General features: G+C 48.5%; 4 protein-coding genes across 4 annotated transcripts; 2 read left to right on the top strand and 2 right to left on the bottom strand.

Moving 5' to 3' along the window:
* The first annotated feature begins 4453 nt into the window (after positions 1–4453).
* On the top strand, positions 4454–7192 carry K444DRAFT_670818 (uncharacterized protein). The gene is made up of 2 exons (XM_024887676.1): positions 4454–6406; positions 6457–7192. The coding sequence occupies exons 1-2, from the start codon at positions 4719–4721 to the stop codon at positions 6863–6865; spliced, it is 2097 nt and encodes a 698-aa protein (XP_024726504.1). The 5' UTR covers positions 4454–4718; the 3' UTR covers positions 6866–7192.
* A 205-nt stretch (positions 7193–7397) lies between these two features.
* K444DRAFT_657847 (siderophore iron transporter) lies at positions 7398–9777 on the bottom strand. Its single transcript, XM_024886194.1, has 3 exons — positions 9228–9777; positions 8882–9169; positions 7398–8829 (listed from the first exon to the last, which is right to left on the bottom strand). The coding sequence occupies exons 1-3, from the start codon at positions 9446–9448 to the stop codon at positions 7569–7571; spliced, it is 1770 nt and encodes a 589-aa protein (XP_024726503.1). The 5' UTR covers positions 9449–9777; the 3' UTR covers positions 7398–7568.
* Positions 9778–9863: 86 nt separating this feature from the next.
* K444DRAFT_657846 (glycerol-3-phosphate phosphatase-like protein) lies at positions 9864–12501 on the bottom strand (the record flags this gene model as incomplete). Its single annotated transcript, XM_024886193.1, has 4 exons — positions 12392–12501; positions 12212–12321; positions 11735–12159; positions 9864–9935 (listed from the first exon to the last, which is right to left on the bottom strand). The coding sequence occupies exons 1-4, from the start codon at positions 12442–12444 to the stop codon at positions 9864–9866; spliced, it is 660 nt and encodes a 219-aa protein (XP_024726502.1). The 5' UTR covers positions 12445–12501.
* A 1513-nt stretch (positions 12502–14014) lies between these two features.
* Positions 14015–15852, top strand: K444DRAFT_291261 (S-adenosyl-L-methionine-dependent methyltransferase). The gene is made up of 9 exons (XM_024871662.1): positions 14015–14218; positions 14379–14461; positions 14519–14541; positions 14601–14619; positions 14668–14790; positions 14839–14899; positions 14954–15368; positions 15428–15567; positions 15615–15852. Exons 2-9 carry the CDS (start codon positions 14389–14391, stop codon positions 15676–15678), a joined length of 918 nt encoding a protein of 305 aa, XP_024726501.1. The 5' UTR covers positions 14015–14218; positions 14379–14388; the 3' UTR covers positions 15679–15852.
* Positions 15853–18065: the final 2213 nt, after the last annotated feature.

The following is an 18065-nucleotide window of genomic DNA, read 5'->3' as shown; positions in this document are numbered from 1 at the left end:
CAATACATGCCTGACACATCTAATCCTGAGGTAAATTATTGCAGTTCAAGATCGTTAATTCTGTAGGCTCAACAATTTCAAGCACTGATTTGCTGCATAGAGTTGATCATTTGCATTCAGCCTTGACTGAGACTTGCCCACGGTTCACAATTGATAACGTCCCGGAGGAGCATCTCGATTCTCAACCAAGACTGTCACTTATTCACTTTCCTGGTCCCGTCAGGGGCATAGGAGATCCAACTCTCCTGGATGTACTCAATCAACTTTGCGAAGCATCACAGTTCCTGGAAAATCTTGTGGATCCTGTGTCGGAAGAGGACTTCTTCTCCTTTGGTATCAAACGCGTGCGTATAGAGCAGAAGTTGTTCAGGCTGGGAAGCATTGGCAATGCTCTCCCACCTCTCTCTCCAACGGAACAATGCTGTCGGGCTGCAGCGCTTCTCTACGTGCAGACAGCACTGACGAAAGTAAACTGCAAGGTCTACCACGACCTTTGTACCGCAATCAGATACAGTATAGAGCAGATCGGTCTAGAAAGCCTTCGAATGGAAAATGCAGATCTGCTGTTGTGGATGCTATTGGTTGGTGGTGGAGCAGCTCCTTTCAATGCAGATAGACCATGGTTTATGAGAGCTCTTGAAAGAAAGTTGCATACGTCTTCATGGGAAGAGGTCGAACGGAGACTTCAAGGATGGCCTTGGCGTCCAAGGTACTGCGTGCCTTGGAGAGCGATTTGGAGAGAAGCTATCACGATGGGAGGAGAGTTATGACAAGTAGACTGCGCGACCAAGGCTTTATTCGTCGCTACGTCCCTCCCGTATGAAAAAGCATTGTCCTACTTCCCCTCCCTCTGAACAACGGCTCATATGAAAACCCCTCAATGTCCTACAGCCCCTCCAAACAACAGCCCCATCTGAAAGCATTATTGTACCCATCGCCCGCCGTACAACTGCCCTATTGTGGAATCGCCATTGTCGCTACCCCAGTTAGTACAACAGCCTGTAAGAAAGGACGGATTGTCCCTACCTTAAGCAGAACATTCATGGGCTACTGTCAATGAAGCCATGTGCCAAAACCCCCGCCCTAATCATCTTCTCGATGGTGTAATCCCTAATACGACCATCGATTCTTGCCAGCTGCACATTGACCTTCGCAGTCGCCTTTGGAGAATGGTGATAGAACGTATCGTCAGATATCTTGAAGGCGGTCGTCCACTCTGCATCAGTTACGCCTGGTGGTGGGTTGCCTCTGCAGTTCTTGTGAGGACCACGGGCCTGCTTGGTAGGGTGGTATGGGTGTGGTCGACCGTGGGTGGGCGCGGGCCAAGAGATACGGCGAGGAGCTGAGGAGCGATTGTTGGTAGGTCGTTGGGGCATTGTGGACAAATGGGAAGGCCATTGGCCTGGTTTGTAGCGGAGGCCATATCTGTGTCGCCAGCTTTGTGCCATGTTGCTGCAACGGCGATTGTTCGGACTTGAGTTGGTAGAATGACAGTGATGGTGCGAAGATTGTCCCAGGTCGGCGTGGTTGAATGAAATTGGTAGAGCGCCTGGACACTTCTCAGTCTCGGCTAAATTCGCTTAATGCGAATTTACTTTCGTCGCAACAATTCTGTGAATAGGGGGGGTTAGCGCGTTCGCTAATCGCTACGCACCGACCACCAAAACAAAGGAGTCGACAGACCACACCCCTTCTTAATGTCCCAGAGGACAGTGGGTCATTCCGTCTTTGACTTGGAGGGACTAGGACATCTTCGCTGCATTTGCAAACCCCATACTGAGAGACAGGCTCGATCCAAGAGATCCAAAGAATGGCCATGGTCAGGAATACGGCTTGCAAGAAGGCAAGAATAGAGATATACACAAAGCAAGCTTTCACAGAAGCGTTTCAAAGCAGCTGAGTACCAAGCCGTTATACACTACACAACCTGCTCATTGCAAGCTAGCTACTCTCCAGTTTGCAAAACAAATTCCCCATCGAAACTCCTCCGAGATAGTCTTACATCCTACGAGTCTCAAAGTCAAGATCGCGGCTGAAAGCCTCCCCAATGGGTGGCCTGAGATATGTGGCCGGCCAGCAGGACATACAGGAAGAGAGATGATTCATTTCGAAGGGGTACAGGTACACGACTGTTGCGGAAGTAGACTTCGGGATCAAAATTTCGCCACTGTGGAGGATTTACAAGCTGCGGTAACACATGGGATATGGCCCCAGCGTTCAGAAGTACTTATTGCAAGAAAGCAAGCAGCAGCTGTCACACACGGGCAGTCTTCAAAAGCAAGTAGCCATCAAATCACCACACACACCAAGAGACCTGCTAATTGCAAGCTCTTTTCCATACAAACAGAAGAAGAAAATCCGCAGTTAAACTTCCTTGGGAAGAAGCATACGTGCATTTAGGGAAGGAGTTCAGGTTCTGGACGATACTAGAACGGCGTTTTGTCACTGGAGGAGCAATGGAGCACACATGGGAACATACAAACTGAAGGTGCAGAGCGGACACTGCAAGACTGGGAAAGCACACGACGTGGACAGTACTTCTAGACGAGGGTAGCGGATGAAGAAGGAAGGACATACACACTTTGGAGCGGGGTGTATCTACTGGAGGATCGCAACTCGGGAAGGACTAGGGAGCAGCACTTCAAGCGAGTGCGGAGTATACAGACAGCAGCGCACGAGGCTCTAGGTGGTAGGACTAGGGCAGAGTACTGGAGGATATACACACCGGCGAGCAAGATGCTAGTTAGAGAGCAGCTCTTGGGGAATTCTGGAGTGGAGGGACTGGTAGGACGTGGAGGAGATCCTGTCCCTTCTGCAAATTTCAGAGTCAAAAGCCAGGTTGCAATGCCATCGAAGAGTATCCTATCTCCCATATGCAGGCAGTCAAGACAAGCTGGCAGGAGCATAATCCAATTTCGAAGGTAAATGGCTACTGGAGTATAGCTCTGGAACAGTGCACGATAGCCACACATGCTAGGAGAGTGACTGTCCTGGGAAGGCACAATTCTGATACTTGGAAAACGTTACTCGGAGAAGACATTGAGTATCAGGGAGACACATTAAGGGTATAGAATGGAGGGCAAGGGAAGAGGACTAGGACTTGGGAACATACACACGAGTGGTGCAGGATGCTGGCTTGGAACGCAGCTCTTGGAGACCTGAAAGGTCTGGCATGGAGTAAAGCCTCTATGCCTTGACAACGCAAGAAGGCTCGGGTCGTTGCAGGAGAGGAGCATCTCTGTCAGTTCTTTCTGTGCTGGCTATTTCCACGTCGTGGGGCTTGCATCCCACGGAAGTCACGGCATGGTAAGGAAGATGAAAGATCTTCGTACTTGACTTGACGTTGAATTGGATAGGCGGATTGTCATGTATAGATGCAGCGACGGGAAATAACGTGGACGTTCATCCTGCGGGATGTGTGTTGCGTGGACTTGGCCCTAGGATGTGGGGGTTGAGCGATGCTTCCACCGCCCTTTTGTGCGGCCACTAGCAAAATAACCGCATTTTGCAGCCCTACATCTGCAGGAACAGTTTTGAAATGTCGAGGTCAAAAGCTCGTGATAGTATCTTCTGAGCGGTTTCGTGGGATATAGTGGGATATAGTGGGATATGGTGGGATATGGTGGGGTATGGTGGGGTCTTGTTCAGCATCAAGCCACAACTTCAGGGGCCTGAACGTCGATCGCCCGGGTAGTCAAGGATCCCCTCCATCACCAATCTTTACCCCGCACTCTCATCGGCTGTGGGTGTCAGCAATTTTTGATTGAGATCTTTTTGGGGAAGCCGGTTGCTGAAATAGCAGGGCGCTTGCAGACCGCTTGCAGACGTGCAGGGCAGCTGCATGGTGAGGCTTCCGTCTCAATGGAAGCAAAGGCATCTCATTTGGTCGAGTTTCATGCAAGTTCTCGTTAGCGGACTCGCAGGCGGGCGACAACGCATCAGGGGAAGCTGCCTGGCAGAATGATTATCGTCAACACAGCACACACTCACCGTTTCCCGAACGATCTTTGAAGGTACAGTACGTGGTTCAAATCGGTGCGTTGGGCCGGAGAACGGAAGCTTTTATGGACGGTACAAGAGGCAATCCCACGGTGTCAAGTTCTGAACTGGACACTGCTACGCCCGAAGGTCTCTGACCAAGTGGCTCGGATCGCTTCCCTTCTCGCATCACGAAAGCCACCGGGCACCTCGTACACGGCCAGAACCAGACTATCACGGCCGGTTCCCGACCGCCCGCCGCGTGTTAGGTGATACGAGCTGGCGATTGGGAAGTTGCCAGTCATTGATGAGGCTTACCTACAGTAGCGTAAGCCACCAGCGCCCTGTTTGCCTTTGAGCCGAAAACGCGCTGTAACATCATTCGTTCGAGAATATATGCAGGCCCTCCAAACGGGGCGACCTGAATGAGGCCCCGAGTTCATTGGATGCCGCGGGCCCGGAATGCATGGCCTCCCCGAATCACTGGCTCACGAAGCGACGCCGTGCAGCCTCACTTGAGCCTTGTCTCCCGTTGGACAAATGCACGACGCCGATATTGAACTTCAAAACCAGCTCTCATTCCACCAGTATTCCTAAGAGTGAGATCTTGCCACCAATCCTCTACATTTATTCTCATTATCCAGCAACTCATGAGCCCCACCTTATTGCTGCATGACCATAGAGGACTTTGAGGCTGTTGATCATCTGGATTCACGACCCCGCAACCGGCCGGCTTCACAATGTCTCCCAAGGTCTCTGCGAGGGACTTGCTCGAACTTGTTCAGCTCGCTTGGAAGGTCGTCGACTCATGTCGCCAGGCTTGTGGTGAGCGGGAGCCACTGACCAAAGAGGTTACCAGCCTTCTTGGCGTCGTTTCTCAACTGCAACAAGAAGCGGAGAAGCCGAACTCCTCGCTCCGTCGGCAAGACGGTGTCAGCCGTGATGAGTTGAAATCAACCATTCGAGGTTGCCGGAAACTACTCAGGGCGCTTGATCAGTTCCTCGCGAAGTATGTTCTCTCGCACCGGAAGGGGAGTATCAGGAAACTCTCCCTCAAGTTTGGCAATGGCGACGTCCTGTCTATGAACGATGTCTTGGAGGAATTATCAGTTCACAAGGCAGCTCTTTTATTGAATCTACGTCTGCTCACCCCAAGCTCTCGAGGAAGTGTTGGGTGGTCGTTGGGGAAGAAATTTCCAGGGATGCAGCAATCAGTTCACTGGACGATGGCCAGGATCAATTCCAGTCATGATGGATCATCTCTCGCTTCTTCGTATTCAGATGATGAAAGGACTGTTTGGAAGGAGATTCAAAGAGGGCTTGTTAAAGATGGATGGTCCAGTCGCGACGTCAAGAAGCATCGGAAGGCTATCAAGGAATACATCAAGAATCTAAGCTGGAGTGACGCTTTCGACGAAACCCCGCCTTCTTCGAACCCTTCTCTACATAGAGAACCCCAGGGCGCTTTCCCACGTCAAGTATATACGCCAGAGAGCTTCCCTCGAGAAAGCTTCTCGCGAGACGGCCTCCCGCAGGAAAATTTTCCTCCACCACCACCTCCGAACTTCCCACCACAAGACTTCCCGCAACAGAACTTCCCTCCTCCACCGCCTCCGAACTTCCCACCACAAGGCTTCCCGCAGGAAAACTTTCCTCCCCCACCACCTCCGAACTTCACACCACAGAGCTTCCCGCAGGAAAACTTTCCTCCCCCACCACCTCCGAACTTCACACCACAGAGCTTCCCGCAACAACACTATGAACGACCTATCTTCCCGCCACAAAATTATGAACGGCCTATCTTCCCACCGCAACACTACCAACGATCCATCTTCCCACAGCAAAACTTCTCGGAACAGCAGGACTTCTCGGAACAACAGAACTTCCCGGAACAGCAGGACTTCCCGGAACAGGAGAATTTCTCGGAACAGGATTTCCCTCAACAGGACTTTCCTCCTCCACCACCTCCGAACTTCCCACCGCAAGATTTCCCGCCACAGGACTTTCCTCCTCCTCCACCTCCGAACTTCCCACCACAAGACTTCCCGCAACAGAACTTCCCTCCTCCACCACCACCAAACTTCCCACCCCAACACTTCACCCAGCCAGTTCCGGAACACGAGGAGGCACCACAGCAGATCTATGTAATAAGAAGTGCCCCACAAGAAAGCCACCAACCGGAGAGTGACATATACGAACCGCCACAGCCCACTCCATCCCCCCAGTACATGCCGCCATCCGTTTCAGATGATGGCCAACAATTCGACGAGAAGTCAGAGTACCCTCTCCCACCGCAAACCCAGTCAGAATTCTCGGTCCGCCCCGGTGACCTCTCAGACACTTTCCTCCAATGCACTGAGAAGGACACCTGGAACGACATGATGGAGAGTCTTGTCACAACACTGATCGATCCCAGCAAGAATGTCTAGTGAGTATCACCAGCTCAAACCCACATCAGCATTTTCTAACAGAAAATAGTTTCCCATGTTCGACATGCAAGAAATTAGTTCCGACTGCTCAGGCGAGACTCGACCGCAGCCAAAACTGGTGTCGCAACTGTTTCCACGCCATCGTTTACAACGTGCTCTACTACCCCCTTGTTCCTCCCGAATGGTGCAAACTGCGTCACATCTCCAAACAGCGTATGCAGGATATCGCAACACCGAAGATGAAAGGTCAATGGGTCAACAACTACGAGCAACTGCGAGCCATGCGGGGTAGACCAGCAGGTGGGATGTTGGTCCCGAGTCTTGAGGACCCACCACTGCTGCTTTATCGGAACCCGGCTGTTCAGGATGAGATCTCGGGGAGGACGTTGAGGACGGCGTATTTCGAGATTGCGTATTTCGAGGAGCCATTCTCGAGCTTTGTAGCAAGGAGGAAATGAATAGTGTAAAAACGGGTTCAAAAAAAAAAACACAAAATTTCGGTTGAGCGGGGGTTTACTTTGGGTGCTTCTACTTTTGGGGAGTTTGGGGGTTTCAAAATAGGGAAAATGATTGTGGGCGAGCTTCATGCCTTACGAAATGATGAGGAGGTGGGATTCTGATTTACGGTTGTGGCACGGCTGGGGGAGTTAGTTTGTACATGCTGGATCTGTATTTTACCTTGGTGATGAGTTTGAAAGCAAACATTTGGCGGCCAAAGAATCATTGAGCACGTGATTTGTGGTTCCGTGTCATCAAAACCCACTCATATTTCTCACCACACTCTCAAGGTCATTCTCAAATATACAAAAACTAGTGATATGTGTCCATATCAAATCTTAAGACAATTGGGTTTATGGTTGACTTCAACTTTTGAAGTGTTTTGCTCGTGAAAAAGAGGTACAGGGTAAGACCTCGGCGACCGGGAAATGAGCATGCAATCTCATAGCTCAACACAACCTTGGAGTCTTTGCGATATCTACCCAGAATACGGCGGGTATATTGAGAAAAAATTTAGCCTCTAAACTGCTGCTTTCAGAGTATGCTTGTCCAACCCTGGCCTTTACACTCGTTGGTCGATGTCCCAACCCGGCCAATTCCGTCCAATGAGTCCCTCGTTCTCGAGTCCGCTTCCAATTAAATCATGCAACGACATTCGAGCAACTACACAACACGTCCCTTCGTCTGCTTGAAATCCTTCACCTGGATATCCCTCCACACCGCCACGGACACCAAAGCAAGAACCGAAATTGCAGTTGCAGCAATCAGCATGTATCTCTGACTTTCACCGTACGCATGCGCAATCGCGTTCCTTGTTTCCGACCCCCACTCATACGATATCTGAACATTAAGACTCTTATAAATGTCGGTCAAATTTGCTTGCGCATCAGCGGGCAAGTATTGCTCGAGCTTGTTAGGGAATGTTCCAGTCCAGATCGCTCCAGCGACCGTGGAACCGATGGCACCACCGACGCTGGCAAACATGCCTTCGACAGCCAGGACGACAGCAATGTACTGATGAGATGTGGCAGCCATGGCGGCAATCTGTTCACAGATAACCAGAGTTCCGCCTCCAAAGGCGATGAAGATCTGGCACATGACAAGGAAGCCGACATTGGTGTCCGGCTGGCGGAACTTGACCATCAGTCCGACACCCAAGATCGTGATCGGAACACCGAAGTACAGGGCAAGCCACTTGAAACGGCCTGTGTATCGGATCAGAGCTCCGACAACGAGAGCCCAGAAACAAGAGCCAATGCTGTAGATGTTGACGACGTAGCTTGCTTTCGTGACGCTGAGATTGTTGACAACTTGGAGAAAAGAGGAGAAGTAGCTGTCCCAAATGTAAAATTCAATGAAGAGAGTGGCGGCGAGAATGCAAGCGCCAAGCACAGTGCGGTCTGTGAGAAGTCCCCAAGGAATGAAAGTCTTGGGGGCCACGTACTTTTCGTACAAGCCGAAAGCGATCAACATGAGTCCGCCGATGACAATCATGCTGATAACGAGAGCTGATTTCCAGCCGTTGGCCTGGTAGGAGTACAGGGAGAAGGGAAGCAAGAACAATGCCAGACCTCCAGCGATGAGGAACAGGCCGACAACGTCAAATTCGATGACGTAGTACTTCAGCGACTCAAACGTTGTCCTGTTGCTTTCTCTTTTCGGAATCAATCCAGCTCTCTCTGCTTTGCGATAGTTCCACATGAACAGAGCCCAGAGCGGCATGGTGAAGCATGGGGTAAGGATTGCCCACATTCCAAAGGCCCAGCGGAAGCCAGACCCTGCCAAAAAGCTCGACGCAATTGGGCCACCGCACCAGACTGTGATAATGTATGGGGATGATGTGAAGGCGAACATCAAGCCTCGGTTCTTCAACGATGAGGTGTCTGCAATGAAGATTGACAGACAGTAGTTGAGTCCATTATATCTGGGGTTAATTGTCAGTCCAAGCTCTAGAGGTGTATCAAGATCCAACTTACCCAACCCAGTAGAAAACTTGTGCTGCAGCATAAGTTTCTACATTCTTGCATGCAGCCATCATGACCAACCCCATGGTCAGAAAAAAGACCATCAATGCATAACCTTGAGGTCGGCCCCAGATATCAAGAACCTTTGCGAGTGGAAGCCGGACAAGACCACCGATGATGCTGGACATAATGGACGTGGCGGCCGTTAGAGTATGTAACTGGAACGCACTCGTCACATAAGGTGTCAAAGCACCCGTGGACGACTGTTCGATGGTGTTGAGGAAGTAGATGCACCAGATCCTTTGAATATATTAGCATGACTTCCATGGAATGGAGTATGAAGTAATCATTGACTTACATGATATAGGCGAAGACCAAGTGCGTTTTGCTCCACACTTTTGTGACGGCTTCGATATCTTGCACACCAGGTTGTGCGTCGGCAGATATCTCATCAGTGTCGCTATCTGTTGACACATCTTGATTCTTGACCCCAACTTCCTTTTCAGTGTTATCGGTTGACTGTTCAGTCACTCCCTCGACCTCGCCGTTGACTTTTTGGGTGGAAAGAAAAGACCGCATGACTGCAAGCAGAGCAAGTAAAACAATTGATTCGAGTGCCAAGCCAAGGGAACGTGGGTGACTTGGTGCAATATATAGTCGCGTGTGCACCTTGACAGTCGATCAGCACCACAGCACCGCTGTGGGTTTGATTCTCCGTGAAGGTCATCTAGCGAATTCTAGCCAGGAAAGCGAACAAGGAAAGAAGGTAGTAGCTATGGGGAACAATCCAATCAAGTAAGGCCAAGGCAAACCCAGGAGGAGCCAAGAGGGGCAGGACCGATGTCGCAAAGAGTAGTGCGAACCTAGAAGAGGGATGGCCCGCAAAAAGTGGATGCATAATCTAATCAGATCAGATCATCAGATAAGATAATTGACCTTACTGCAGGCCCCCATTCCCTTGGCATGACTAATTATTGGCTGGTGTTGAAAATTTTCACACGCTCGTTACGTGGAGGGCGAAAGAAAACGTGCTCAAGTGGAGAGGGGTTCCCTTATCAGATCCATTCTTCGACCTGCATCCCCACTTGACCCCACAACTTTCAGACCCTGCTCTTTTAGGGCTTCCGAGAGACGCACATAATTTGAGGGTGTTCACGTTCTTTTACTGGTGGTGATGGCATACCTTTACCGGAAGCGAACGAAATGGTATGGAGAGAAAACGCAGAAAAGTAAGTGGGATACATTGTAGCAAGGTATTCGAAAATGAAGACGAATTTCTAGGACCTGAGAAATGCGTGGAGAATATAAATTACAGAAGGGAATATGCCACCTGGGAGAGAAACTGGACGTCCTGTTATGAAATTGCTTTCTTGTCCAACTTCCTTGGCCTTGTAGCCTTTAGCGAGAATCTAGGGTTCTTTAGCAGTGAACATAAATTGCGACCCGTTCCCTTTAGGAGCAAAATATAGCCAAGTATCTACCTTTTAGCAGTCATACGTCTGATAGGCTTGACTGGACACCTTTAGCAGAAATTCAGGGCAAAATCCAGAGTCTTTCGCAGCGAGTGTGGTTTTTATAAATCGAGTTCTCTTTAGCTGTAAATCACTGCCAAATCTCGACCCTGTAGAAGTGCAAAAAATTCTAAGTTTCAATCCTCGAAGGTAAACCAAGATTGAACAGCGAATTCTAAGCAAGCCCCTGGGTAATCACGATGGTGTAATAATGTGATTTAGTCCAACAAACAACCCTCGCCCCTTCTCCTCGCTAGTTTGATATTAATCGTGCGTCAGGACTTGCACTAAATCCCCTACGTCCCTGCGGGTTTAGTGCGTATCAGCGATAGGGTCAAAAATCAGCGATACGGTCATTTTTTTAGAACACCAATTTTCGGAATTTTGGTGAAAATCGAAGAAAAATATTTTACAGTTTATATGGAGTTTATACTATAATTAATAATTGAAATTCTCTTACTTTCATATCGCATGTGCATGCAGTATAAAATGCTGGAAATATTACACACTTTACCTCGTCGGCGACCCCCCCAAAATGCTTCGATTCTAAGAAATCAATTAATTATATAACCACGATATCTTAATTCGTGTACCCAATAATTGTCTCCTTCCCATTAGTAGCTAATCTAACTATATTACCAAAGCCATTGTTATAAAATGAAGGGGGAAGGGGGGAGTGGCTTGACAAAACCAAGCTCTCTGCCTAGCATTTATCATTATGCGCAAATATGCATTGCCTGGTGGGTAGACGCGCTCTCTCCCAGAATCTTATTAGCCATCCCCCGCACGCTCTTGAGGTTAATATTATGGCCTAAACAGATCAAAAAATCGATAAACTGCTTTGGGGCATTTTCCTGATTACGATAAAGGGCCTTGTTGAAGCCCCCTTTGGTGTTTTGTGGTAATCGGCCAGCGAGCCGCGCTTTCCAGAGGCGTAATTTGACCCTGAATTGACGCGCAATCGCAGATTTTTGACGTGTGGGTTCCTGGCATAGAAATCGGAGGCCTGGGCCATCCTTTTCTCTTCTTCTGGGTCGAATTTGGCCATGGTGTTGATATTTAATTAATTAAAATCGATATAATAGTAAAAAAAATGACCGTATCGCTGATTTTTGACCGTATCGCTGATACGCACTAAACCCGCAGGGACGTAGGGGATTTAGTGCAAGTCCTGACGCACGATTATGCTCATCGCCAAATGAAAACACACCGGTCAGCGGCAACCCCAAGCTCAAACATGTTTTGATACCTCCGACTCCCTTCACCATTATTCGCGTTCAGACGTTCTCTGTAACGTCCTATCCTCCAGAATCTCAATCGCCACATCCCTCCTCCGTTCTCTTAATTCACAAACCTCCATCCTCAAACTCTGCAAATCTTTTACAACCCAATCCGCACCCGCCTCCCACAAAGCCTCAATCTCATGCGTCGTCGCCAACGCCAGCACCTTACATCCTGCCTTCTTCCCGGCCTTGATCCCAGCCGGAGCATCCTCAACTACCAACACTTCCCCATCCAGCCCCAACTTTCCTTTACCAAGCGAATAACAAGCCGGGTCGGGTTTCCCATCCCGCACGGCTTCCGCCGTAATCAGTACCGATGGGTGAACAAGTTGCAAAATGTCAAGCCAGCCCGAAACGAGGGGCTTCGTCCCGGAGGTCACGATACCCCACGGGATTCGTAGGTTTGAAACCTGAGCGAGCAAAGCCTGAGAGCCGGGGATGGGTATTGCGTCTACTCCATATTTGAAGGGAATTTGGGATTCCATTCTACTGACGTCTGAGCATAATCAGTGAACAGATTTTCAGGGATGCGGAGGTTAGAATCCTACATTCCCAGTTCGCATTTGAGGGATCGATTTCCTTGAATACATCTATTGACCGCCGACCATGAGATGTTGCTAAGATGGTTCGGGGGTCTATGTTGTATTTTTCGCCGACGCTGAGGCGTTTTGTTAGTCTAAAGTTTAAAAAAGAAAAGGGGGGAGTTCACGTGACGAAGGAAGAAATACCTTGTCCAGAACTTCACAATCGCATTTGTGGAATCTATTAATGTCCCGTCCATATCAAAGAGAACGCCCGAAAAAGTCCCAATTGACGTTGCATGAATATTGCAAATGGCCTTCTCATTGTCAAGGATGAGATCCGAGTTGTGGTGGGAAAGTGGCATGTGAATCGTCATTTTGAAGAAATTGAAGAAACTGACTTGGAGAATGAATTCAATATCTCCCCCACAGAGAAATCTTACAGTATCAACTCGACTTCCTACCAAGAAAGCATTATATAGAGAGAGAACATTTTTTCCCGCCAGGTGGGCGGAGTTCCGAATTAGGCAATCGAACGCCGCGGTAGAAAATTTGCGGCTTGCCACTCGAGCTTTGGATAAGTGCGCGCACTGGGAAATACCAATTGAATACTAAATTGAGAATAACTCGTATCCAGGTAAAGGAAAACAGATTGTAGCACAACGCCGCTGAACTCGGATTCGATTCTAGTTGGAGCTGATGCTTGTCACGTGATATTCAAGACGATCAAAGAATTCTTTTGAAAGCAGTCTCTGATCATCCTTTTATTATAGGTCTTAGATGCCTTCAGTTAAGCCACTAGGAGCGAGAAGATATTGCATTAGAAGTCAATCATCTGAAGAGATAGCATCGTGACTTTAATAACTCCCACTTATTATCCCAACAAGCTAAATCATTCCGCGCATGCAGCCGGAAGGACCCGCTAGCCATCCTGCCCCAAACCCCTTGAGTGCCCATCATAAAAATGTGATTTTTCATTATATCTTTATTATAATTGCAAATCCTATTCCATATCAATACTTTATATTTTCGACATCCTAACAGCTGCGTGTCTGTTTAAAACGAGTAGTGCGGCTGGAATCGTCTGTAAGGTAGTGTTTTAATTGATTTTGCCCCACTACCAAAGCCCCTTACAAGAGGCATTTACTTCTTATACTGAAGAGAGGAAACAAACATATAAATGGAGGGAGCATAAACTAGTGCAATTGGCTAAGGAGCTAAGTGAGAGCTCCATGCAGGTTGCGCTTTTATCCTACTTCGCCTAGCCCTCACTTGACTTGCTGTCTGTGTGATCCCCACCCCCCACAACAATACCCCTGTTAGAACACCTAAATTTTGAGATTTATTTAAAGTAGTAGGAAAATGCTGAAAATTTCAAGAATTACTATACTAAGGTCGTTGATCACGAATATCTACTCAAAATATCGGGTTTATAATGTTGTTGTGTGAAATGGGGTGGGTTGTTGCCTAGTGGATCCTCCTAGCCGATTCGGAAATGATCGCCGAGGCTACCTTCAGCTGACTTCAAACTTGAACTTCACCAAGCCGCTGTGCGCTGTCCTTGAAAACAGACATGCGACGGCCTCAATCACCGCCATGAAAGAGAATGAAGTCATGGACGTGAAGTCAGAGGAACCCTTGGGAGTTTCTAGTGAGATCTCGCAACCCAGCGGTGTTGGATCCGGCCCTATCAGCGCACTGCCGACGCCAAGGCCAGCCAAAGTTAGCGACGGGCCTGTCGATGTTGTGGAACATCACATAGTAGGGGGTCCCATGGATGATTTGCAAGATGTGTCTCAAAACAAGGAAGAGGTAAAAGGAGACACGAACGAGGCTGTCAGGGATGCGAGTCACGGTGTTGTTGAAGTAGGTGTACAGACGATTGCGGACTACATATTGGGGCTCCAGTCAACGCTGAATCAATCGACGGTGGAACCTTCCGCTGCGGAAATCACGCAGAATGTTCTTTCTAGCGGTCCAGCGGGAGCGGGAGCGGGAGAGGGTGAAGATGGGAGTGTTGTCGGGTCTTTAGATGTACGTTTTGCCAAGTTTCAGTCACTATCACGGGAAAATGTTGACGTGTGCAGGTCGACTCGAATGAGACAGACTCTGCACTTGGGGATATGACGCCGTTGTAAGTAGAGCTGCTATCCCTTTTACCTTATTTAAGAAGTCCTTCCTGACTGAGATATAGATCCTCCACGATGTCGATGAGATCTTCAGTGTATGATCACGTGGCCGAGAACGGACGAACTTATCACAGATACAAGGAAGGAAGTCAGTTATGAATCCCTTTAAATTCTTCCATTTGATAGACTCACTGACAGAATCTAGAATATGCACTCCCAAATGATGAAGTGAGGGCAATCAGAACACATACCCCATTACTGATATACTGACCTTTTTTCCTCTTGAGACTGAACAAAATAGATTAGGTTGGGGGTAATCTTCATCATTTATAATACCCGATCTGACATTCACAGATATCCAACATCAATTGTTTGTTCTCACATTACACGGAAAACTTCACCTCGCACCCCTGAGCAAGCAAGTGCATAATGTCCTCGACATTGCAACGGGTACTGGCATCTGGGCCATAGATTTTGGTATGTATGCCGGTACCCCGCAGGTCATACATACTAAACTGTACCAAGCGATAAAGTATCCCACAGCCAATGTCCTTGGAACAGATCTAAGTCCCATCCAACCCGAATTGTACGTGGCTAGACCTGTCCCCGCAATCTCTTCAGTGAGCTAACCAAACCCCAGCGTACCACCCAACTGCCGCTTCGAGGTCGACGACGCAGAGGATGACTGGACGTATAGCTACCAATTTGACTACATCCATGGACGCCTTCTCCTGTCATGTTTCAACCAGGACTTTCCGGCGGTCATCGCCAAAGCCTACGGGGCACTCAATCCAGGAGGCTGGATTGAGTTGCAAGATATGTTACCACCAATCTGCTTCGACAATTCGTGGGATGGGACGGAGCTCCAGAGGTGGGTCACTTTGACGCTAGAAGGCGCTAAGAGGCTAGGTATGGATTGGTACAAAGTTGGTATGTATAGGGAGTGGGTCGAAGCCGCGGGATTTGAAGATGTGCAGGAGTTTAAGGGGTCGTGGCCGACGAATACTTGGCCGAGGGATAGGCATCATAAACTCCTGGGGGCTTGGCAAAATCAGGTAAGCGAGACTTTCTATGAACAATCGCGTGTGTTTATTAAAGCAAGCTAATGAAACAGAACATGATGGAGGGTTTGCATGGTATTAGCGTTGCGGTTCTGACGCGCGGGCTGGGAATGACTGCTCAGGAAGTCGAGGTCATGTTGATAGGAGTAAGGAGGGATCTGTGTGATCGGAATATCCATTGTTATGCCCCAATGTAAGTCGTTCATCGAATCCGCAAGATTGTGTGCTGACTAGATTCAGACGGGTGATATGGGGACGAAAACCAGGCGGAAATATATACGGCGCCGCAGCAACCACTTCCTGAAATTGGTTCAAGTAGTGAATTTTAAGAGTCTAGGAAATGCAAAGTAATACGCAACGCATCCGGATGAGGCATGACTTCCCGGCAAGGAGACTTGGCATATATAATCACGTGTGCGAAGAATCTGGGGGTTCTGTCTGGGGGTCTCTGTCTGTGCAACGGCATCCACCACTGACATCGAGAAATAGGCTCCAGCCATGGAATGGAACCCCGCAAACAAATATTCTGCTCCCGAATTGGAAAGAGCTGAGATTTGGCAAGGTGCGGACATTCTCTTGAATTGCTTCCTGCTTCCGAATGCCTTCTGCACAACTTTCTGCTCCATTGTCCCCTCAATTCGCTTGCCATCAATCAGTTCTTGCACATTGCAACAAATTCCTCCGATAGTGTCGTCGTCGTATCAAGATACTTAATGGTTTCCCTATGCCAATTGTCATCCTCCGCCGTAACCCCCACCAGCTTCGCCTGCAGCTTTGGCGCTTCCCCCGTCGTCTTCCCTACCATGATACTTATCGACTCGCCTCTCGTAATATACGTCTTCCCCGACTGGACCGCAATCGTCCCTCCATCCTCGTTCCGAATCTCATAATGCACCGTCCCCATATCAATCTCCAATGGACTCGGATTAATTGTCAACATCGTATTCCTGAACCCGTCTCCCTCTTTCTCCGTCTTGGCCATCACCGTCTTCGGCCCCTTCATGCCCTTCATCTTTACCTCCTTCCGATACACAATATTCGCCGTCATCATCATCGCCCTGATCGTTCCTTTCCCATTCTCAAGCTTCAAGATCAGATCTTCGTCTTGCATGAGAGCTTTGACGAATGATTTATAGTTGTTCATGGAGATGATCTTGACCTCTTGCTCCGGGATCTGGATGTCGGTGCCTCCCGATTGGGTCTTTATTTCGGGGAGGTTGAGGCGGCCGAAGATACCAGTTGGCCCAACCATGTCGACAGTCATGGGGGATTGGGTGGCGGAGATGGGGCCAGTGTTTGTTACTCGGGACTCGATGGTCATTAGGAAAGAGCTGGATTGGGTTAGTGATCATTATAAAAGGTGGTGAAAGACTTACTCTTTAGTCGCATTGGTAATTTTGATCAGCGACACTTCGAGTGTCGAGTAATTGAGAATTGCTTGAACGATTGCGTTCATTTTGACCTGGTTGATAAAAAAGGTAGAGAAAGTGAAGTTCTTGTGGAGGAAAGTTTAGCTTGTGTAGTGGCACATGAACTACGACCGTCAGCTGTTTCACTTGGCGACTTGATTGGGATTGAAAAAACGTGGCTCGAACATCACCGTACGGAAACTGAGTGAATGTAGGCCATATATATATTCGAATTTGAATCCAAGTGAGGCTGGCATATGAATGGAAATTTATGCCTCGGTTGCAGTCCTACTGTAGTTTGGTGGGAGCGATACCAGTGACGATCATTGTGGGGTAGCCCATAGTGGCAGCCTAAACCCCGCGCTTTGCGAGTTCTGTCGCTTGCGAAGCTTCGAAACCAGGGAATGTATATAATATGATTTTATCGATAATCATGAGGGGTCTTAAAATGTATTGATTTTATGGTGCTAAAATCATGATTTTATAAAAATCATGTGACCGCAATTGGAAATCCTCTACCTTTGAGAGTGAGAGATGTAAACGAGCAAAAACACCGGAATTGTCCATCGATTTAGTCACTGCGGCCACCAAAAAAAGAGGGAACATCTTGTAGGCCCCGAATTCAGGTTATACAACTCCCCAGAGCAATGTAGCGATTCTCCGGCGTCTCTTATACTACACGTGACATATATCTCCTCTGCTGCTATCGATATAATCAAGTTTCATTACGTAATATGATCAAAGCGGGGGATAATCCATGCAATACCCTGTTCGAAACGCACTAGTTGTTTCAGCTTACGAGCATGCTGACGAAAGTCCCTGGCGGGGCCTGCAGAGGTATCCTGACGGCGCGTTTTTGCTATCCCTTCGTCCGGTGAGACATAGTCCACGCTAGTAAGGGGGCCTGGCTCAGGGCGAAAAGGCGATGGATGACTAATAAGTTTTTAAGCAAAGGTACGACTTTACAGTCTGAGCCAGGCCCCCTTACTAGCGTGGACTATGTCTCACCGGACGAAGGGATAATAGAAACTCTAATAACCTCTCATAATCTCTAATTTAATAATTACAAGTTTTATTTATTTGTTGTTGTCTTGAGACAATTATAAAGTGATTCCGATAAATCGACAGGTTCTGGCCCTGAAGACGAGGTCGTGGGCCTACAATCGCTGAAAAGTCGCCTACTAATACGGCTTCTGTCAGCAGCGTCGTTACGTTCAACCGAGGTACCTGGTGGGGATGGAAGCCTTCCACAATTAAACAACGAAGCAGGAAGAAGTATGAA

The sequence above is a fragment of the Hyaloscypha bicolor genome (assembly GCF_002865645.1).
Source record: "Hyaloscypha bicolor E unplaced genomic scaffold K444scaffold_190, whole genome shotgun sequence".
Taxonomy (NCBI): Eukaryota; Fungi; Ascomycota; class Leotiomycetes; order Helotiales; family Hyaloscyphaceae; genus Hyaloscypha; species Hyaloscypha bicolor.
Note: the sequence above shows the minus strand (reverse complement) of the source record. Positions and strands in the feature narration are given on the sequence as shown.